At 40.2% G+C, this 24051-nt stretch overlaps 1 protein-coding gene across 1 annotated transcript in view; it reads left to right on the top strand.

Moving 5' to 3' along the window:
• The window catches only part of ltbp1 (latent transforming growth factor beta binding protein 1), a gene marked incomplete at its 3' end in the record, with an annotated part of 174087 nt that overhangs the window by 71109 nt on the left and 78927 nt on the right, over window positions 1–24051 (top strand). The window contains exons 8-12 of the mRNA XM_071546423.1: window positions 3611–3817; window positions 5525–5829; window positions 7969–8071; window positions 8239–8256; window positions 17913–17972. Coding sequence (XP_071402524.1) covers window positions 3611–3817; window positions 5525–5829; window positions 7969–8071; window positions 8239–8256; window positions 17913–17972 — 693 coding nt within the window. The remainder of the gene's footprint in view (window positions 1–3610; window positions 3818–5524; window positions 5830–7968; window positions 8072–8238; window positions 8257–17912; window positions 17973–24051) is intronic.

Raw genomic sequence — 24051 nt, 5'->3', positions numbered from 1 at the left:
ACACACAAATGTAAAATAAAGAAGCAACCAGGATTTTGAAACAGTAGTAGGAAGCCAGTTCCCCCGCTTGCCTTTGAATCTCGCATTTAGGGTGTGTAACAACGCATTATGTAATAACATTGCATTATGTAATAACTCAACAAATTTTCACTTCATTATGTAATAACAACCGCATTTTGTAATAATCTGCCGCATTTTGTAATACACAGCCTGAACGCAATATGTAATAAATTTCCCCGCATTTTGTAATAAATTATTACATATTGCAGTGGTTATAACACCGCAAAAGTTGCACTTTTTTTTGGGATGAAAATGTAATAATATGGTGCATTATGTAATAACCAACCAAAATGGATGTCTTCATTCATTAAAAATAGTTATAACATTATAACAACAATGTTTATTTTATGTATTCTAGCATGAATCACACTGACTCAAAATTCATTTTAAAAAGATACTATTAGTTCAGTAGATTAGTAGTATCTTTCATTGGTCAAAACTACATTAAGTGTCACCGTATTCCTTAGCTTAATAGAAACTGCACTTTTCACTCACTGCAGTACTCACTATTCAAATCATCACAATGCACAACTGACAAGCATAGTTAACATCAAGGCTATCATTACTGGCTCACTAGTTGCTAATGTTAGCTACTGCTGTGTATTACAAAATGCGGCAGATTATTACGAAATGCGGGTGTTATTACATAATGAAGTGAAAATGTATTACATTTCGTCGTGTTATTACATAATACATGACACCTCCCAGGAATTTCTTTGGATTTGTTTGATGTATTCTCTGACAGCATATAATCAGAGATGGAGTGGAGGGTAAACCCACCTGAATACAGTTTACCCACCTTTTTAAAATGACATAAATCTTCAAAGGAGCGGTGCAATGCATTTCTCAATTTTATGATGTAATTGGACAAATTACCTGCTAATGCAAAGTTACCCAAATCATTGTAACTGTCAGCATTGTGGAAATTTGACTAACACACTTTGACAAACTCTCCCTCTGGTTGTCAACTGAATCAAACATAGAATTCCACTTCCTGGTGTAAATGATGTCACCTACACCCAGGTTTTAATGAATGCTCTGATTGGTTGACAGTATGCATAGTTAATGAGGTGTATGCTATTTTGTGCCGATGTTCGATATCTTTCAAAAAATTAAAAAAAATTACAAGCATTCATGTTTCGACAAGAATTAGATTCAGGGAGGAACCTCCATCATTTCATTGGTACCTGATATCTGACTGGTCGACATCCAGTATATACAGACCCTATACTGGTACCCTATTGCACACACATGCATATACACACATGCATGCAAACACTGACAGAGACACACAGGCAACTAGAAACAATGCATATACATATGCCCCAAGACAGTCTTAGGGCTTGCAATTATTGAAAATGGCTGCCAAAATAGAGCCATTAACAGTATATGTACTGTATATATTCTATTATTCATTTAAAGGTTCCATACTATTTAGTTGTCATAATTTTGTTTTCAAATATACTATGGCTCAGGATAAAGATAATGCTCTTGACTCATGATGTTTTGCAAATAAATGTAGCTTCATTTAAAGGGTATTAATTGAATGAATTTGAGGATTTACCGTAAATACGAGCTGCCGACTGGAAAATAATCCTTCACTGGTCATCCTCCTAGTGGTAATTACATGTAGGACATGTGGACATTTTTTCAAGGTTCTGATATCTCCCATTTGGCTTCGCAAATTGCAGGAGAGTGTCAACACAGGAGGCAAACATGTTGGTTTTGCTCCTCACGGTCTTTCAGAAGGAGATTGTAAAATACGACAGTTAAACACGTGAAGGTGTAGCAACGAGGTGTCCTCCTGTTCTTCTGCTTCTTCTGATATGATGGGAGCATGGCATTAGTCCTCACTGGCAGAACAATCACACAATCGCATTAACATTTGAATATAGTTAACAGTACGCTTCCATAAAAAAGGGTGAATTTTTAAAGAATGCAAGAACTTTAAATTGAACCACTCAAACAAGATCAAATTCTAACAATCTCTTCATTAAACATCTTTGATTATACATGTATATTAATAGAGGAAAATTTGAATTCCTATAATAGAACCCCCCCCCTCTTCATTCAAATTTGGCTTGCCAGGGAGTGTGCTGAGCTAAGTGGGCTGGGTGGTGTGCACAGCGCATGTGGAGACTAGCTGGAGCGCTGAAGGAAATTCCTTTGTGGGTGAATAAGCCTTTGGGTGGCTGACAGCTCTGAGAGACAGACAGACAGACAGACAGACACTTTGAGACTGAATGTATGGTTTTCACAGCAGACTTAAAAAAAAAAAAAGGATGATGGCTAGAGTCTGAACTTGCTCAATTAAAGGAATAGTTCACCCAAAAATGAAAATTCTGTCATCATCTACTCACCCTCATGCCAAATGAAACACAGGTGAAGTTTGTCCATATAACACACAGGGAGGTTGCCAGCACAACTCCATAGCAGCCTTCTCCAAAACAACTAAAGTCAGTGGGGACCAGTACTTCAGAGTTCCAAAAAGACCTACAGTATATTTACACTATAATTTAGTGCAAATCTTAACTACAGCTAATTGATTTGCAACAAATAATGGTGTATAGGTCTTTCTATTCACAGTGTGATTGTTTGGCTGTTTTTGTTTTGGAACTCTAAAGAACAGGTCCCTATTGACTTCAGTTGTTTTGGAGAAGGCTGCTACCAAGTTGTGCTGGCAACCTCCCTGTGTGTTATATGGACTAACAAATTTCACCTGTGTTTCATTTGGCATGAGGGTGAGTAGATGATGACGGAATTTTCATTTTTGGGTGAACTATTCCTTTAAGCACTTACTTTCCATGTCCAAAGTGGTACTTTTGAGCAAAATCCATTGTCGAGTGTATCATTCAGTTCTTCACTGACTAGCACTTCTGTCCTGGGGTTGACTCCCTGTCATTTTGGACCGGCGCCTCAGAACAGCCTTATCTGGGCCTGAACACATATTCTCCTTCAACAGGGACTGCGCGCCTGGTGTCAGCGCTAAGCTGGCAAACAAACCCTCCGACTGAATACATGAATATATTCCTAGGCCACTCAATTAAACAAAGGTTTGCTGAGGAATTATGCAGTCTGCGGGCGTAATGGATCATTTGCCGTCCGCCCCACGGTAATGAATATTGATGGCGGGGGAGTGGGGGTGACGGTTTGGACAGCCAGCTGAATGCGTAATGGCGTGGAAACCCCTGGTAGATGACTGCAGGGCGATGCGAGCCACGGGCTGCTGTACAGGGCTAGATCTTTTTTTCATGTTAATCATTAGCACTGGGACGTTCCCCCGCGCAAGACGTCCAGGTTTCCTTGGAATGGAGAGATAAGAACAAAGGAGAGACCAATCAGTGGGAGAAAAGAAATAACATTGGAAGAACTCAGGGAGATGTCAGACAAAGTTTGGAACCAAGTGTCTGTTTTGTCTACGTGTCTGGGATCTTCGTTTAAAGTTTCTTCAGAATTCACAACAGGATTTGGAACAGAAACGGTATGTTGCAGGTAGTTGGGATGCAGATTCTAAGCATTACATTCATTCGTTTCATTTTTCTTTCCTCAGTGGTGTGTCATCTGCCCTGCATAAACGGTGGCAAGTGCAGCGCCAGGGACAAGTGTCAGTGCCCGCCCAACTTTACTGGAAAGTTCTGCCAGATGCCCATCCAGAACGGGCACCAGCAACACCAGCAGACGTCAGGCGGCTACAGCCAAACTCAGGTCCACTCGACACACACGCTGCCTCTGACCTACAACAACGGGCAGAATCCTGGTAAGAGAAAGGCAAGACACTCAAAATACAAATGGAAGACTGCGGTTGTACCGGGCAGCTTCCCAGTGTCACTGTGCGGCTTGTGAATGTGAAACACGGAGTTACTGAAAAAGAGGATGCGTTCCCTACCAAGCTTCTGTGAATGATTAAAAGTAAAAAAAAAAAAACCATCAAACATTTCATGAAATAAAAGAAGAGAGCATGACATTCAGCCAATGCATTAGCCATTGTAAAAAAAAAAAAAGTGGGACTCTCTATCACTCTTCTATGATAGCTACATCTGTAAAAGGCCTACCTCTTAGATGCAACACAAGCATCAAAATATTGGTTTTAAGTTGACTTGCTTTGTTTTTATGCCTCAGCGCCGGTGACAGCCGTGGCCGGAGGCATTATGTTTTCAGGTTGTCTGTCCGTATGTACGTACGTACGTATGTCCGTCCCATTCTCGTGAACGTGATATCTCAGGAACGCCTTGAGGGAATTTCCTCAAATTTGGCACAAACGTCCACTTGGACTCAAGGATGAACTGATTAGAATTTGGTGGTCAAAGGTCAAAGGTCAAGGTCACTGTGACCTCACAAGAGACGTTTTTGGCCATAACTTTAAGAAGAACTTCTAAGAATTCATACGCTAATTATGACAAAATTTCACACAAATGTCTAATAGGATAAAATGATGAAGTGATGACATTATATATCCAAAAGTTCAAAGGTCAACTTCACTGTGACATCATAATGTTTTGCTTACCACTGTAGCTGAGAAAACGATCTTGGGTCATTATACAAAAATGGTGGAAGTGCTGTCACTTACTTTTGCAGACACCAAAATCCTTTAAGCTGACCTAATAATCACTTAATTATATATGTTCAATAAATAAAGACTGTCCTTGCAATGATAAAACAAAGTTTATTGGCGGAGGGATACAACCATGAGGCGGTTATTTCTAGTTTAAGGATGTAGTGAGTTCTTTGCAGTAATTTAATGCCATGGTTCCCTTCATTGACATCATCCATGTCAAACTCCTTGCAAAGATGCCCTGACTTTCTTCTTTGTCATCATTCAGTTCAGTACTAGGTAAATGTACCTTAGTACATTTACCTCAGCTGATGCACTTCTAGTAAAGTTCAACCCCAACATTGTGAACATGCACATCAAATATTATATTGTGTAATCGCAACTAATTTCACAGGAATATATGAATGAAAACCAGTGAAAACTAGCTCAGCACTAGTTACATACTTGGTAGCTTTGAGCATCTTTGGCAAGTAATGTAAAAAAAAATCAAATCAGCACTAACTAGTACTTACTAGTTAGTACCGTAACTGCTAACTAGACTTAATAAGGCCAGCTACACTAACGTTACATCCTCAACAAAGGATTAAATCCTCTTAAGAAGTCCAGCAAAAAATATGCAAAACCTAAATCAAACAATCTAATGTTGACAATGACACAACTGTATAAGGAAACCAGGGAACTTGAAATGCATCTTCTACTAGCTAGTCAAACACTTCAACAAGCAATTCGAATGAACCACCACAGGCATTTCAGACATTTCAGTTAAAAAAACAACAACACTACAGTCTTTTAGCCACATTAGCCCTTATGGAAAACATGAAAACCTAAACCTAGCATATTTAAAGATGCTCTACTCTTTGTCTTTAATGATAATGTACTGTAATAATGATAATGTTCCCCTTCTGCCTCCAGTGAAATTCAGCCCCAACATTGTCAACATCCACATCAAGCATCCTCCAGAGGCCTCAGTTCAGATCCACCAGGTCTCTCAGTTGGACAACTACCACAACAACGGCCATAAGATCAAGGGTCCCCAGTCGGGCTCCTCTTCCTCCACCAGCTACAGCTACCACCACACAGAGAGCAGCCAGAAGATCCAGCACCACGGCCACAACATGGTCTATCCCAGCCAACATGGCTACCAGCTTCCACAGTACCAGCCTGTCACCTCCAAGAGCCAGCTGGGCCGCTGCTTCCAGGAGACCACAGGGAGTCAGGTAGCTACGCTGCCAGAGAGGTCTTACGTTAGCTGAATTTAGCTGAAATATAAACCTGAGGTAACTAGTTGGGAGTAGCAATTATGCTTTACATATGTGCCCAATTTAACTGAAGTTGTCACTAATGGAAATAACACTGATCTGAATTCAGTCTAAACAAGTAAAAATTTGCTTAGCACCAGTTACTTGCCAGCTGTGAGCATCTTGGAAAATAAGGTAATAAAATCAAATGATTAATAATAGCTCACTACTACAATTAACAACTAATGCTTCTGCTAACATACACATAGCAAGGCCTGCTACACTAACAATGAATAGCCCACTTACAATGAAGAAGTCCAACAAACAATATAGAAAACATAAATCAAACAAACAAAAGTTGTAATGGAATTACTGTATTTCCTCTAACAGTGGCCGGTAGTCAATTAAAAGCTGGGTCTTCGATAATGGCCGGGGCCGTGGTCGACACGAACAAATAAAGGCCGGCCCCAAATACAGGCCGGGGAAAAAACAAAGGAAAAAACAACGGTGGATACCGGTAAACTCCTGGTGCCTGTTATATAATGTAACTGTAGTTTGTAGTAACGTACAAGTGCCACAAGATGGCAGTATGCCACAAAATGGCTCAGCCTGCGGAAGTCTCTGGATCGTGCCGTCGTCGATTACCGTAATTATTGGTAATGCGTCGCAGTAACAAAAAAACGGCTACCTAACGAACCCCAACAGAAGCAGATCAGAAAACAAGGAGGCTTCATACTAAAATATGAGCAAATATACTTATCAAACAGAGGGAATTAGAAATAAAGGCCTATCTCTAATATAAGCCTGCTTCCAATAAAGGCCTGGTACCCTCTGCAGTTGAGGTAAATAAAGGCCAATATTAGAGGAAACTTACTTACTTAGTACTTAGTACGGTACTTAGTAGCTAGCCAAACACTGCTAGCTAGCCAAACACTTCCACAAGCAATATGAATTGTAGGGAAATGTGAAATGGAAAAATCAGTCTTCCAACGTAACAGCAGTGAAAACTAGCATCAGCAGGAGCATCAGCTGGTCTATAAAGGTAACTACCACAGGTGCTGCAGACATGGCAGTTCAACAAGGACCTAATGAAAATACTACAGGCTCTTAGACACATAAGATTATGTAGATGTTGGCCTGGTAAGCATGAAAGTTGTTGAGGCAACAGTTTGAACTGAGTTTGAGTTATTCTTACTGAAGATATGTATACTGCGAGGAATGTTGCGAGCAAAAAAATAAACAAATTAAATTTTCTCAGCAAAAATTGGGACAGCAATTTGCATGAGTTTAAGATGTGTATAATTTAGTGAGTTATACCTCGGCATCACAGTTGAGTGATAAACGATTTAGAAAAAAAGGGTGTTTCACTCACTCACTCAAACCATCAATCATCTTTAGATTTGAAAACTAGCTATTTGTCTGTCAGTTCTAATTAGCCCCCATCTAAACCAAGGGGCTTTTTGGTTTATACCCAGAAAAAGAAGATCTTATCTAAAATAAACTTTTGTGTGCATGAAAACAGTCTTGTAACCCATGGCAACGCTTCAATCCATCCCCCGTTATTAATCCCACTTATCTGCCTCAGATCACCATTCTATTTGGTTTACATTTTGCAGTCAAATTGTTGCTGTAAAGATAGATAAGGGTCTGTCAGCGAGTGGGGGGTGGAGAGGGAGAGGGGTGTGTATTCTTTTCTGTGTGTGTCTGTCGGATCAAGGCTGGATGTGTGTGTTTGTGTGTGTGTGGGTGTGGGTGTTTTGTCATACAGCTGAGTAAAGTGTGATACAGATTTTCCCATTAAAATCCTGAGGTTTGTCACTCACCCTTTTCTCTTACTTTTCCTCCACCAATGCCTTTTCTTTATCATTCTCTCTCTCTCATTATCTCTCTATCATTCTTCTCTCTCTCTCTCTCTCTGGCCTTTTCCTCCTCCTCTCATTCTTCCCACTGCCTTCTATTCCTCTCTTTCATCTTAACTTTCCTCCCATCTCTCTATCCCATCTTCCCATTTCCATCTTCCCACTCTGTTTTCCATGCGTCTCACTGTGTTTTGTCTCTTTTTTTTCTCTCCATTCCTACTCCTTTCTCTCTGTATCTCTGTCCATCTGTATATATCAGTGTGGGAAGGCTCTGCCGGGTCTCAGTAAACAGGAGGACTGCTGTGGGACCATCGGGACGTCCTGGGGTTTCCACAAATGCCAGAAGTGTCCCAAGAAACCATGTAAGTACAGTAGCCAGCCCGTGTTGGGATTCTACAGATTTTGTTCAGGCTTTCTGTCTTTTTGGACACCCAACTCGGATTCATTTCTGTCACAAAGTCCCGCTTTCCCCTATCTTTTGCTGCTTTTTGTGTGTTGTCCTAATCACATCCCTGTGTACCATTGCAAGCGTTTCATGGATGGCGATGTGCAGGAGGAGGCCAAGTTCACCTTTAACCCAAACGAGCAGAAAATGTTCATATTATGATATTATGGCACGGTAAAAATCATATTAAAACAGCTTTGGAAACTGTTTTGAACTGATATCAGAAAGAACTTTAGGTGCCAGTTTCACAAAACAGTGCAGGACAACTACAGAACTTTTGGTGCTATAATTACTTCTATTCAACGTAGTAGTAGTAGTAGGAGTACTTCTAGGACCCGGTTCCTAAGCTTCATCTTAGGGAAAGATGATCATACAATTGTTCAAATGTCTATGGTAAGTGTTCCCAAATTATTCTGTCTAGAACAAAAACACACTTGTACATTTGTCATGAACTGACCAGGATGAGGACCGCAACTCTTTCCCGATCCTAACCCATGGGTTAAGAAATTCTGGTCTCTGGAACCGAAATGATCTTACTGCTAGGAAGCTTTTGGTAATCTGCAGTGGTGGAAGAAGTACTCTGATCCTTTACTTAAGTAAAAGTACCAATACAGCAATGTAAAAATACTCCATTACAAGTAAAAGTCCTGCATGAAAAATCCTACTTAAGTAAAAGTACATAAGTATTAGCAGCAAAATGTAGTTAAAGTATTAAAGTAAAAGTAGTGGTTCGGTCCCTCTGACTGATATTTTATTATATATGACATCATTAGATTATTAATACTGAAGCATCAGTGTGTAAGCAGCATGTTAGTGTTGTAGCTGCTGGAGGTGGAGCTAGTTTGAACTACTTTATATACAGTTAGCTAGTTTAGTCCAGTGGTTCCCAACCTAGGGGTCGGGCCCCTCCAAAGGGTCACCGGATAAATCTGAGGGGTCGTGAGATGATTAACGGGAGAGGAAAGAAGAAAAAACAAAGTTCTGATCCACAAATCTGTTTTCAGTTTTTGGACTTTTTCTCTAATCTTTGATTTTTGCTGAAATATTGGATCATTTGAACATTTATTGAAATGAAACCATGTGAGGTTTAGAGGGAAAAATCACTATTTGGTGGAGCTGTTAACAACTCATAGACATCTGAAATGTGACCCGACTACACACTGCTTTTTGTAAGACGTCAAAAGCCAAAAAGGTTGGAAACCACTGGTTTCATCTTTAACAATGTGTTGTATTTTAAAAGCTTGTTATATTATCCATTGTGTCAAATCTCCATCTGAAAAGTAACTAAAGCTGTCAAATAAATGTAGTGGAGTAGAAAGTACAATATTTCCCTCTGAAATGTAGTGGAGTGGAAGTATAAAGTAGCATCAAATGGAAATACTCAAGTAAAGTACAAGTATCTCATAATTGTACTTAAGTACAGTACTTGAGTAAATGTACTTGGTTACTTTCCACCACTGGTAATTGGTGACTAAATCTGATCAAATGGGGTCTGTGGCCTAATGTGTGTTGATTTGGGAGTCCTTGGCATGAAAACCTCCAGTCTAGACAACCGCTGCTGACTTCATACGTTTAACGATCACGCTCAGTCCAGTTTACAAGAATTGCACTCAACAATTCAGCCGCTTCCAAGAGAGGAGGGAGCATTTTTGACACATATTGAAACAAATCGACACACTTGCGAACATTTGGAGGGAGTGCGTGTCTCCGATTGGGCAAACAGTGAAGTTCAGTGAGCACATGGGAGCGTTGCTGTGCTGACTCACATGGCAGAACAGCAACTCCGGTCCACAGTCCTGTCCCGATTTCCAGGAATAATCCAATTCCTCTGAAACATGACCCAGTGGGCATTACATACTGACTCACTAACTACATTCTTTCTAGAGAATCTCACTTCTCTGTCATCCCTCAACTGTTGGTTGTTCTTTTTCTTACAGCATAGAATTGTGATGTGCTGTCCTTTGTCCATATTTGGACGTAATGCAGTTTGAACACTACAGATTCCCAAACCCAGACATAACTTGATCTCTCCCATTCTCCCACTGGTTAGGGTTTGGGAACAATGGTATGCTGCAATGTTAGGACTGAAAACAGTGAAAACTAGTCTCAGGCAGACAACAAAGTACATACAAAAGCTTTCATTTAATTCATTTCAGTGAGAGTGGCCATTTAATCTCATACCTTTAGAATTTTTATTGTAAAGCTGCATATGCAACTTTTTTCACATTAAGATAACAATATATAAATATAGCTTCAAACAGCCATAAGATGGCCAGTAACAACTTAGCCATTTGGTCATGAGGAAAATATGTGGAAAAGGAGGAGAAAAATGAAATCTGTTACGCCTAAATAATGTCCTAAAACTATAAGAGGAACTTATAGATCAAAACAATAAACTGCATTAGTTTTCATATATCAGAATAGTTTTGGCATGAAAGATTAGCATAGTAGTATGAGTAATCAGCCGACATCATACAATGATGAGCTATTACCATATTACATATTAGCAGAAACAAAAATGATATGCTGGACAATAAGATCATACTGTGAATACAGCAACCTAGGGCTATCAAATGATTACTAAATTATTGGATTGTCATAAATTCAATATTGAAGATAAATATAAATAATACATTCTGAAAATCAAGGCACTTTATATACATATTTTTGGTTATTTTTTATTATATATATATATATATATCTATATCTATATCTATATATATGTATCTATATATATATATATATAGATATATATATATTATTTCCCTCCAATTTCAGATACCATGATGAAACTGCATACAGTTTATGTCTACTCAACATGTAATTTAATTTTAATTACGATTGGACTCATAGTAAGTAAGAATTTACAGTACATGCATATAGTATTGCTTACATGTGTACATTAAGACATGCACAGCTCAGTAAGTTTTGCATATATCAACAAGCCTTATAGACTGTTTTTGAAATAGCGCATGAAGATGCCTGTGAGCAATTTTGGTGTAATGTGAACATAGAGTAAAAAAGTTATAAGAGTTAATTAGTTTTACAGTTTTTGAAAAAATCAGAATGATGGACTTCATAATTCCTAAATACATGTACTGTACAAATGTTTCCTCTCCACTGAGCCAACAACTTCAGAAGGTTTCAGGCACATTTGGCTGATTTTTTGTGATATGTTAAAGTTTTAAACTTTGAACTGTTACTGGAGCACCACCATTAGGCCAACTGTCTCCAAATTTCAGTATAACTGGAATAGATTGTACTTGTCTACAAAGTTTCATACATTTTCATTCATGGGAAGGCAATTTTAGTAAGAAAGAAAGAAAGGAAGAAAACATACAATAACAATAGGCTGGCAGGCCTATGGGCCCAGCCCCTAAATATAGCCACCAGCGGTGATTAGAGGGTTCAAACACCTATAGGATTCAGAGGTGGAACCTGAAACCTCTGCCATGATGAACAGATGCACTAGCCAGTGCATGAAATAAAGGAATACTTTCTGTGACAGTGCAACCTATGACATGGGAAATCTGGCCTTTTAAAAGATTTGTGATGTTTTCACTTCAGAATGTGCTTCTTTCAGTCACCAAATTGACAACCATTGAACACTTTAGATGTTGGACATGGAGTCATTGGGATTTGAACTCTGAATCTTTTGTTTGATGGACAGACAGTTTATCCATTAGGCCACTGCACTGGTGCTGAAAAACTCAAGTTTTGTGATAGTGTGCCAACGATATGGCAGATCTGGCTTTTAAAAGATTTGTGATGTTTTTCATTTTTAAGGTGTGTTTGCCTATATGTTTACTAACCTTTAATCAACCAAGTATTTTTAATACTGGACAAATGGTTGTTGAGCTTTGACTACTTTTCTGCATAGCCACTGCCATTTCACTGGTGAATGGCAGCCATCTTGTTTACATTTGATACATTTTTGTATCTAGGTCTATTTTTTGTGTCAGTTGGTCGAAAATTGACATTTGTCGCGCACCCTAAACGTCAATTTTAAAATACTTTGGTTGGCGTTTTTTTCTGTCCTTGTACTCAAGATACCAAGTTTTGTGAAGACTGGACAGTCAATGAGTTACGGCCAATTTTGTGATAGGCCACGCCTGCCAGGAACTTCACCGGCCAAACCATGTAAGATATCAAAACACTAAATGCAATTTTTGATCAGCTCCATCCACAAATGGTGGCTGCAAATTTTTAATTTTTCAAAGTGTATGGTCTGCAGATTATTTGGAAGCTGGTTTGGAGTCATTTGGAATTGGGAGGAGGTTGAATTAATTAGTTTTACACTTTATGTTTAAAAAAAAACAGAGCGATTAACTTCATAATATCCACTAGGTAGCGGTGTACAAATCCTCAGAAAACTGCAGACTTTGCAGACTAATTTAAACTTTGGACGAATGCTATAGCGCCACCATCAGGGAGATTGGCCTCATATGACAGTAGACTTGGCAGGATAGTAACAGTCTGTGTATTCATGCCTGAATCTCCTGTTTCTACCTGAATTTGGCTTTTCAGTGCTTTTCAGGGACGTATTGGGGTTAATACCATTTGCTGTGTGTGTGGCCAGCGGTGAGCTGGTTGTGGCTATCAAGGTGAAGTTTACTGCTGTAGAACAGGGACGTCATAGCAACAACTTGAGGAAAGCAGGAAGAAACTGTCTCTTTGTCTGTGTCCAGCTGTTCTTCAGCACTTTACGGATGCTGGTTTCCTCAGCCTCAGACGTCGTGTCAAGGTAGACAGCTGATCAAGAAAAAAGTTGCATATCATACCTTTAAAAAGTATAGCAGTGGATACATTCTTTGCTATAATGCATTCTCAAGGTACCTTAATGGGGGTGGGGTGAGGGGCAGGGTTGCAATATATGTTTTCCCAACTGAGCCACTGAGCAACTGGCAGCCTTCCTATATTACCATTCTGGTTTACACTGATATGACATTAGCACCAGCTAGAACCCACTATACGTTCAGACTGACAACATTAAGCCACGGTCATCCTGCGTCTAACACCCCTTTTCCACCAAATTAGCTCTGGTTCTTGAACCGGTTCCGTTCAGGATTCTTGGAACCTTGGTGCTATCTAGTGAACCAGCCCGCGTTTCCACCAGTTTTGAGCGGAACCATTGTAATCAAGGATGCGTCATCAACGGAGGGCATCGCACAATGCACACCAGAAGTAAACAATAGTATCAAGATGGCGGATCGCATTGATTACCTGCGAGCTTTTGTTCTGTTATTATACCTGTAGAATATGACACGGCCACTGATGTCGTCACGGTTCGCACTTGAAAACCTGCTACTTTTTGGTTCCAGCTGGGAACCAACTTTTCGGGTTCCGAACCAATTTATTTTTGGTCGAAATACTCCGAACGGTTCAAAATTAGGTGCGCGAACCGGAACGGAACCCATTCCATGTTGGTGGAAAAGGGGTGTAAGAGATACACCAACACAGTATTTCACAAATATAGTTTGAGGAGCCTTAGCGTAGCGTCTGGTACATCCAAAGCATCTTGCCTAGACACAGTTGGAGCCAAAAGGTCCAGCTGCCCCGGAAATCTACACCCTAAAATGTGTCTTAATGCAGCTTCATCAGTCGCTCTCCCAGTCCTTCAGGCAGTACATCAGTGCAATGGGCAAAGTAAAGATGCCGAGTCACAGCAAGTTGGAAACATTATACGACCCTTGTGTTTGTCTGGGTATAAAAAGAGAGGCGACTTTCACCCCGGGAGTTATTTCCAGTGGGGTAAAAGCGCTAAATGCCTTGGTGGCACTCGGCGATTCCCCCCCTGCACCTCCTCGCTTCCCTCGGCTTATTTTAGAGAGGTTGTTACCCAGAGGAAGCAGGGGGGAAGAAGGTCGGGAGCCCGACTGAGGCTCTGCTCTGTATGTGGTAGCTGGTAGCTATTCAACCCCACTCCATTTATAGAACTATGGAATTTGTCTTCGAAGCCAAAGCTATGGGATCTAGAGCATGAGAAGACATGCTTGTGTGCGTGAGCGTGCTCTCTTGTGTGTATGTGCGCCGTTTCCCCCTATTCAACTAAAAGGGAGGGAGGTGTGGGTGGGTAGTTTCACATGAATAGCTTCAGAGGAAGTTCATAAAAAGCTCATTTGTCCAACAAAACAGGCTGTTACCCTGCAGCCATGAGACAGGTATCAAAGCATCATATCCCATTCAGCTCAGAGAATAATCTTCAAACTGATTAAACCCTTTGATTTGATAGCTATCAGATAATCGCATGACAGCTTATTTAGTTATTACGCTGTCCACAGCCTCCCTCCGGTATATCTACCATCTTGATCCACCTCGGAATATGAGATTTGATTCACTTTGTCTCAAATGGCTTTGTACAGATATTGGTTTTCTCCTGAAACTACATTCCTGGTTTGGTTTACGCTGATGGCAGTTGAAAAAAAAAAAATGAAATCCTTTCCTAGCACTTTGCTCTTACAAATGTTCAGTAAGAAATAAGTTAGAAAATATGGAGCTATATTTTGCCTGAACAAATTGTACATAGACTCAATATTGTGAAATGCTTCCAGCGTAAAAAAGTGATTTGAAAACCCAAAGTCAGTTCTAGAATTGGTAACACTTTACAATAAGGGTCACTAAGTTAAGGGTTAGTTAATGCTTAATAAGCATTAACTAGTTAACTGTTAATTAAGGGTTAATGTGTCTGGTAATCATTTACTAATGGTGTTAATGTTAACTAAGGTATTAATTTATACATTATTTAATAGTCATCTTTATAAACTATTAAATAATGTATAAATTAATACCTTAGTTAACATGAACACCATTAGTAAATTACACATTAGTTAACTGTTAATTAAGGGTTAGTTAATGCGTAATAAGCATTAACTAACCCTTATTAAGCATTAACTAACCCTTAACTTAGTGACCCTTACTGTAAAGTGTTACCCTAGAATTCTATACAGAATTGTAACAGGATCGTAACTTGTGTTTTGCAGGTACAATCCTCAGTTTACAATTACAAATCACCATTTACATCTATAAAGACGGACACGGATTGTGTTTTACAACTCTTGAAACACTCGATTACGTTTCTGAGTTTCGGCGGGTATATTTCAACTGCTTCGCAGCGTCGATGGCAACCGGCTTCTAATTGAGACCGGCCTTTATTTGTCAAAACGTGTAGCCACACCCGGCCAGTAAAAGGGACTCAGCGTTTGATTGGGACTCGGCTTTTAATTGAAGTTTTACGGTATTAGCATCTATGCACGGTCCTTCACTAGGTGTGTCTTTAGGGGCCTCCGTAGTGCAGTAGCTTTGCTGTGCTTTATTTACAAATGTGTTGCGGTTTCTGTCACCCTCTAGTGGTCGGAAAATCGCTTATTGCAGCTTTAAAGCTTTCATGAACTGGATACATGAATCACTATTGTGTTATAGCAATCCAAAATAGAAAGTAGCAAAACATAGATTTACTAAAATGTTGCGGATTACTACTTCAAACTCTGCCAACCTTCCTAAATTTCCTCTACTTCCCTAATCCCTCTTCTTTCTATTCCCAGACTTCAGTGGGAGGTGCTACAAAGCCCCAGTGTTCTCCTTCCCTCTGTTCCTCCTGAGGAATGACAGGGGCGTAGGGTTAGCGTTTCTGTTCTGGTTCGCCATGAACCGCCCCATTGTGCCCCGGAGACACTTGTAGCTGGTAAATAAATTGGCTTTAACCGTCAAACAAACATTGCCTTGTTGTTGCCCGTTGAGCAAGTTAGCAATCTGCTTTCAGGTATTTAGGTACCACCCCTCCACTGGTGCCTTTGTTCACCGCTACAGTAGCTCCTAGTCTCTGACCAGTAGCCGAGACTTACAAGAGGAGTTTAGTTTGACTTTCTCAGTCTGTAGCTTTATTGTGAGCCAGCGGTGGCGAGGTTTCAGTAGTGCTGTGGCCTTTCAGTCCCTTTCTTCTCCTGCTTCAAGTAAATTCAATTCAATTCAAATGAGCTTTATTGGCATTAAATACAACAGTATCTGTTGCCAAAGCAAAACAGTGATAATTAAGAAAAAGTAGCAATAATAACAACAAAGATAATTGAACAATAGAAAGTTGCAATTATTCAATCTCACACAAAGGAAAAAATGGAAAATATTTAGGTCAGTTCTCCTGTCTCAGCTTCTCTATCTCAGTTTCTATCAGTCAATTCAGTTCAATTCAATAAACTTTACTGGCATTAGTTATAATAATAATGCCAAAGTTTCAATAACAATTGGTGATGTGATAAAATTCAGTTAAGTAATAACTGATCCCTTCTCTTCCCTTTCAGTATCTGTGTGTGTGTGTGTGCATGTGTGTGTTTGTGAGCATCTCCCATACACAGTGCAGGGTGAGCATCGATGGATCTACAGTGAATGCAACCTTATGTTAGCAGTCTTTCTCTCCTTTCTTTGCCTCTGTCTGTCTCTCTCCCTCTCTCTCTTTCTGCCTCTGTTCTCTCTCTCTCTCTCTCTCTCTCTCTCTCTCTCTGCATCTTTATTTCAGTTCATCTTCTTTCATTTCTCCATTGTTTAGTGTAGTCATCCTTTAAAATGTCAGCCTGATTTGGATGTAGCCAAAATGTAATTGCTCTTTTTCGAATTTGGATATTCAGGGGGAATATCCCAAGTTCTGCTCCACATGCATGAGGCATTTTGGAGAACCTTTAATGTAATTTTCTCTCTCTTCCTCTGCTCTTTTCTGTCTCTATCTCTCTGCCTCTTTCTCTCTCCCCCTCTCTCTCTCTCTCATTGGAACCCAACCAAAGTGCTTGTCAACAGATGTTGGCTCCGTTCTATGGCATTTTACAATGCGAGTAATTAACGTCAACCTTTCAGAGATGAAATAGCGTGGATACATGATGTTTGGCATTTGGAGGCAGCGGGAGGAGGGAGGATGCTGCTTTTACAGCTTGTTTTGTCCTTGAGGCTCAAAGGCCGGTGGGGGAAAAAACAGGTTTCAAGGCCTGAGTGGAAGTGGAAGGGAGTGGAAGTACACTCATGTCCAAGTTCATCATCAACAGTGTCTGAAATGAACTTGTTGGCTCAGCTGCCAGGGGCTGGTAAATCAAATATTTTTTAGAGCCTGATGTCCTCTATATTCACCATTTGTGGATTAGTATATCATTCTTTAGGCATCTGCATTGGGCTTCTGTATGAATACTCACCCTGGATTATGGCACAAAGGATTATAATATGAAATCCTGTGTATTGGTAAATGCCACACTGCTTGTCTGTAACAGAGTTCTTTCCATTGTTCATTTCAATGAATATTGTATGTTTCTGGATATTTTGCTGTATGTATTGCATTCTAAATTGTGCTGTAAGACAAATTTCCCATTAATGACAAAGTTTTGAATTTGAACAGGGTCCAAAATTGCCATCACCAAGTGCCAAATACTGGTATAATTTGTCTTGGTGGTTAAATGAGTACGTGTCACCCACCACACTGGTTGGTAACTGCTGATAAAAACATCCACAATACAAGAGAGGCGTCTGAGTTGGAGTTTTGGTGCTACATTATCTTCATACAAGAGGGAACATATCAGGGTTACATCTAACCAAAACCTGGAGAAGTCTCTAAAGTAGATTTCTACAATGTGAAGCATGGAGGAGCACATGCACCTCCATGCTTGCTATAATTGCTATAAACAATTCATGAAATGTTTGGGTGAAACAATGACTAAACTCTTGTTCGTCTCTCTCTCTCTCTCTCTCTCTCTCTCTTATTCTCTCTATCCTCCTTCTTTCCTCAGCTATCCCTCTGATGGACTGTCCTCAGGGTTACAAGCGCATCAACAACTCTCACTGCCAAGGTAAGAGCACAGAGCACAACACCACACTAGGGCTACATTCACTACTATTCTGCTTTTTTGTACAAAAAAAAAAAAGATAATTTTGTGCTGATCATTTGCAAAGTTGGGTTGCGGGAAGTGCCTTTGCTCCCATAATGACCAGTTGCCACTATCAACCAACAGTACTGATGCCCAACTGTCAAACACTTAAAAGAAATGCAGCACAGGCAATGTGCTCCATACTGACTTTATGAATGCTACTTTGAACAAAAACATTTGCGCAACATTCTTAGAACGTTGTGGGAGGATTACCCAAAATTCTACCAACAGGGAACCTCAGGGGAACGTTACTAAAATTACCCCTAAAAGACGTTATTTTATGTGGTTATTAGAACGTTTTGGGAATGTTATGTTTTACCAAAACATTTGCGCAATGTACTTAGAACGTTGTGGGAGGGTTAGCCAAAATGCTACCAGCAGGAAACCTCAGGGGAACATTATTAAAATTACCTCCAAAAAACGTTTCTTCATGTGGTTATTAGAATGGGAATGTTACTTTGAACAAAAACATTTGCGCAACATTCTTAGAACGTTGTGGGAGGGTTACCTTAAAGGCAACCAGTAGGGAACCTCAGGGGAACGTTATTAAAATTACCCCCAAAAAACATGACTTTATGTGATATTAGAACGCTTTGGGAATGTTACGTTGAACAAAAACATTTGCACAACATTCTTAGAACGTTGTGGGAGGGTTACCTAAAAGGCTACCAGTAGGGAACCTCAGGGGAACGTTACAAAAATTACCCCCAAAAAACGTTACTTCATGTGGTTATTAGAGCGTTTTGGGAACGTTACGTTGAACAAAAACATTTGAACAACATTCTTAGAACGTTGTGGGAGGGTTACCAAATAGAAACCTGGAAGGAACGTTCCCGGGAATGTTATGGGAACGTTATGTGTTAGCTGGGAGAGTAATAACTACGACCAAAACTAATACCGATGTTTCCACCGCTGCTTTCTCCATCTTCGCTCTAGTTGTTGGCGTCATAAACTGTCTGCTGCCTACATAGCGTGAAACGCCATCTCTTCTTCATTACGATTGGTTGTCTCACAAAAAACACTGTCAACATTATGTATTCTGTAGGCTAAATGTTGAACTTTTCTCAACTTTAGAAAGCACTCAGCTCTGCCTAAAAAGATGCCATTTGGGGGCATTCTTGTTATACTGTCCATTTATAGTTTCACAAATGAAATTAGCTATGTTCAATCAGAAATAGGCTGAATTTGCCAACTTTGTCTGTTTTGGTTTTTAAAACGATCAATTTCAGTGTGATTTTGCTTACCCTTTTTTTTTCTACATTTTCCATCCCTTTAATGTTAAAGGCATACTGAGCAGGATTTTCCCCTTTGAATTAGCATAAATTCATTCAAAAATGATCCTACTCAATCATTATTTATGGCCCATTGGTAGTCTGTGACAGTGTGTGTGTCTGCAGAGAGCCTGCCTGCTGCCTGGATTTTCTTATTTCTGAATGTTTTGGACATTTCTGGGCGTCAACCTTTTGGCAGTGGGGTGTGTCCGCCTACAACCAAAACCACTGCTGAATCCTTTTATATATCTAAAATCCTCGCTGGTAGTGATGGGAATTATGGCTCTTTGAAGGGAGCCGGATCTTATCGCTCCATTCCTTTCCGTTCTTTTTTCTTTTTTTTTAGGGGGCGGGGGTTACTAGGTTTATCTGTGAAATAATCACTACGATAATGATAGGGTAAGATTTGGATCAGATTCAAACTTAGACATCCCACCAATATAATTTCATTTCGCATGTGTGCACTAGGTTTAGCAGCACTAAATTACTTAATTAATAATTTTGAATGGCTGGAAGTCAGTGGCAATCATTTTAGAAAGCTCTTCATCTATCTTCCCCTGTCTCAATGGGGTTATGACAGGTGCTGCATAATCGTGGAGAGATGTCGGAGAGATGTCTGTCTTGTTTTAGGTCTTGTGCCAATGGTTCTATGAGAGCTTGGTGCCTGGCCAGGCAAAGATGTAGGCCCAGTGCTAGTTTCAGAGGTAGATTCATGGGTGTGAGTGACAGTGGATGACTGACTTGTACCTGATGTGGTACTGGTTTCAGCAGAAGCACTGGCGCGGTCGTTATCTTGTTCATCATTATCGTTGGAACGTTGTCGTCTCACCTCGGCCACTTCCATCGTTGGATGTTGTGTTTTTAAGCCACTTAAAAACACAACATCCAACGATTGTTTGTTGACCCTGCTTTAAATTATATTTTTGATTTGCAAATATTGCGCTCCGCTTTATCGTTGCTTTTATTGCTGAAGTGCATCCAAATGCTGCTGCGTTTTCGAGTTTGGCTCATTTTTTTTCCCCAAACACGTCTACCTCTTGTGACTGGCTGGTTCTCACTGTTCACGTAAAGGGGAGTGGATTTTTACCTTGCGAGGCAGCTGGATTCGCGAGATCACGATCACGCGAGACCATCTGGCGCGTCAGGTTAAGTGGATTTAGGGCAGGCAGTGAAATTTGGGCACAACCATAAAAAGAACGGCTCTCACCAAGTACGACTCGGTTCCCTTCGTTCATACCAAAGAGCTGTTGAAAAGAATTGGATCGTTCACGAACGTAACATCACTACTCGCTGACTGCAGTAGTGCTCCTGAACTCTAATACAGAGTAACTGGAGTTCTGGTCAGAGCTAGCGTGTGTCGTGAGCTGGCAGCTAGCTACCGTTGTTAGCGTAGCTGATAGCTAAGCTAACTCCGCGTCGCTCTTCATCCCCATCCTCTCCTTCAATACTCTCCAACGGGTGAAAGCCAACCCCAGATTCACTCTCGTTTTGGAATGAGCCTCGCTTGGCGTTTCTCCTTGCTGTACTTTTTATGTACTTTTTTACTGTTTTTTACCATTCTGGCAACCGCGTTCAGGGGGTGTGTGTTTCGCGTCTTGTTGAGCTACGGCGGTCAACTTTGAAAGTTGTGTTTACAAGCCACAACTGGCAAAATCCTACTGAGTATGCCTTTAATTGTGACAGTTTTACATGCACGCGCCACGATTAAAGATATTTTTTATATCAGTTTTGCCACACCTCTCAGGCTCATCCACTCCCATTCAGTTCCAAATGGCGTCGAAAACAACTCCGGAGACTTCTGATTCGGTCAGTCAAGGTAATCCATCACTGAGAATGAGAAGCCAGCAATCAGGTTTTGAAAAATTGCATCAGAATGGTAATATCAGGCGATAAACAATTACATTTTGAAGGAAGTTCCGTTCACCGTTTCATATTAATGCACAGGAGGGGCGTCGTACTTCTGCTTTCTGCTTCTCTGATTCCCGGGTTTTCCTTTCCGAAAAAAGTGTCCAATAGCTAACATTCTCTGCAGTTACATTCTGTCAGTCACAACCCACAAAAGCACCGGAAAAACGATCTACACTGATGTAAAACAGTAAGGGAATGTAGGAAATTAGCCAAAACTCTAATCATGCTGGAACTGACCTTCAAATTCAACGATGCACTGGGCCGGCCAACTTTTTCCTCAAACAACTTAATAAGCCAGCCGTAAACACGTTTTCCATCTCAGGAAAGTAGTTCTGTATCACCGAAAATAGTCCCTGTCGTAATGAGGAATTTGTTCCCATTTGAATTTGATTTGGTAATAACTACAACCAGTGTTGCCAACTTGGCGACTTTGTCACTAGATTTAGCAACTTTTCAGAACCCCCTGGGGACTTTATTTCTGAAAAGCGACTAACGACAAATCTGGCGACTTTTTCTGACCATGGGGAACAATCTTGAAGTGTTGAATCCCAAAGCATTTGCCAATAAATTGGTACGGCTGATGCCGGTTTGCTCTACTTGCTTGTCATCCAGAGAGGTCTGATGATCACAGCGCTTCCCATACACAGCGTAGCCCCCCTCCCTCTGCTGCGAGCGGAGACTGTAGGTTATATATTGATATGCAAATTAGCATATGACGTCATCCGGCGACTTCTAGCGACTTTTTGAGCAGCCAATAGCTACTTTCCTTGGAAACAAGTTAGCAACACTGACTACAACAGTCTGACTTTTCATGGTAACAGTTAACGATTTTTAAAATGTAAACTATGTTTTTATGTGTTTAATGGTTTTAGCTTACAATTAGCTTACAATTGGAGCCAATGTCTTCCGGGTTGAAGGCTAAAAAAGGGTATGTGGGAAATCAGAAAGTAATGGGAGTAGAGCAAACACATTGTTGATTTTGTTATTTTCATAGGATTTGTTGATGATAAGAAATATATTTAAAAACACCAGTCGTGTCCTTTAAATTTGACTTTCTGAAACCTACAGATAGGGCCTGGGACCTTTGTCGCATGTCATCTCCCACTCTCTGTTCCATCCTTGCTGTTTCTTTCTGCTGCCGACTATCAAACAAAAATCTAAAATGGGAATAACCCATAACCACCTTCTGTCCACCTTGCTCCCACTTCTCCCATTGGCTTTCCTGTTAAAAAAAAGAAAAGGTGCTGGCAGTTTGAAAAAAAAGCATAACAGTGTGAACTTGCCCCTGCTCGACGCTGTTGTTTGCTCTCAGCCTGACGCTCACAGAGTCAGAAAGAAAGAAAGAAAGAAAGAAAGGAGAGGAGGAGGAGAAGGAAGGGCTGGAAAAAGTCAAAGCCCGGTAATGTGGAGACGTCATTTTGACAGGAAGGCGATTTGCCATCTCCTCTCACTTTGCGGCTTGTGTTTGTTTTTCACATGTGGTTCTTCTGCCTGACGCCATCGCCGGAGTGCTTCATGGGCTCTACCTGTAGAGAGCGCCATCTAGTGGTGCTGCACTCCTCATTGGTTCACCATGCGTCCTCATCAGAGGGGAGAGGGGGGCGATCCTCATTACCGCATCAGCTTGATGTCTGTTGTCTCCTTACAAGTCATGAGAAATCCATTTGGGATTGAAATACTTTCTTTCTTTCTTTCTTTCTTTCTTTCTTTCTTTCTTGCTTTCTTGCTTTATCTGTCTTTCTCTGTCTTGGTCGCTCTCCTTTTCTCTGAACTTAATCAAGTGATCAGTTCTGTCCCTACAAGTCATGAGAAATCCATTTGGGATTGAAATACTTTCTTTCTTTCTTTCTTTCTTTCTTTCTTGCTTGCTTGCTTTCTTTCTTTCTTTCTTTCTTTCTTTATCTGTCTTTCTCTATCTCGGTCGCTCCACTTCGCCCTGAACTTGATCAAGTCATCTGTTGTCTCCCTACAAGTCGTGTGAAATCCATTTAGGATGCAATTCTTTCATTCATTCTTTCTTTCTTTCTTTCTTTCTTTCTTTCTTTCTTCTTTCTTCTTTGATTCTTTCTTTCTTTCTTTATCTGTCTTTCTCTATCTCGGTCGCTCTCCTTTTCTCTGAACCTGATCAAGTCATCTGTTGTCTCCCTACAAGTCGTGTGAAACCATTTAGGATGCAATTCTTTCATTCATTCTTCCTTCCTTTCTTTCTTTCTTTCTTTCTTTATCTGTCTCTCTATCTCGGTCGCTCTCCTTTTCTCTGAACCTGATCAAGTCATCTGTTGTCTCCCTACAAGTTGTGTGAAATCCATTTAGGATGCAATTCTTTCTTTCTTTCTTTCTTTCTTTCTTTCTTTCTTTCTTTCTTTTTCTTTCTTGCTTTCTTTCTTGCTTTCTTTATCTGTCTCTCTCTATCTGGGTCGCTCTCCTTTTCTCTGAACTTGATCAAGTCATCTGTTGTCTCCCTACAAGTCGTGTGAAACCATTTAGGATGCAATTCTTTCATTCATTCTTCCTTTCTTTCTTTCTTTCTTTCTTTCTTTCTTTCTTTCTTTCTTTCTGTCTTTCTTTATCTGTCTCTCTATCTCGGTCGCTCTCCTTTTCTCTGAACTTGATCAAGTCATCTGTTGTCTCCCTCCAAGTCGTGTGAAATCCATTTAGGATGCAATTCTTTCTTTCTTTCTTTCTTTTTTTCTTTCTTTCTTTCTTTCTTTTTCTGTGTCTTTCTCTAGCTTGGTCACTCTCCTTTTCCTGGTAACACTTTACAATAAGGGTCACTAAGTTAAGGGTTAGTTAATGCTTAATAAGGGTTAGTTAATGCTTAA

The sequence above is a fragment of the Centroberyx affinis genome, unplaced genomic scaffold (assembly GCF_046629955.1).
Source record: "Centroberyx affinis isolate AG114_WGS23_722 - 3 ecotype Tasmania unplaced genomic scaffold, CSIRO-AGI_Caff_v1 ptg005267l_1, whole genome shotgun sequence".
In the NCBI taxonomy this organism is placed as follows: Eukaryota; Metazoa; Chordata; class Actinopteri; order Beryciformes; family Berycidae; genus Centroberyx; species Centroberyx affinis.
Note: the sequence above shows the minus strand (reverse complement) of the source record. Positions and strands in the feature narration are given on the sequence as shown.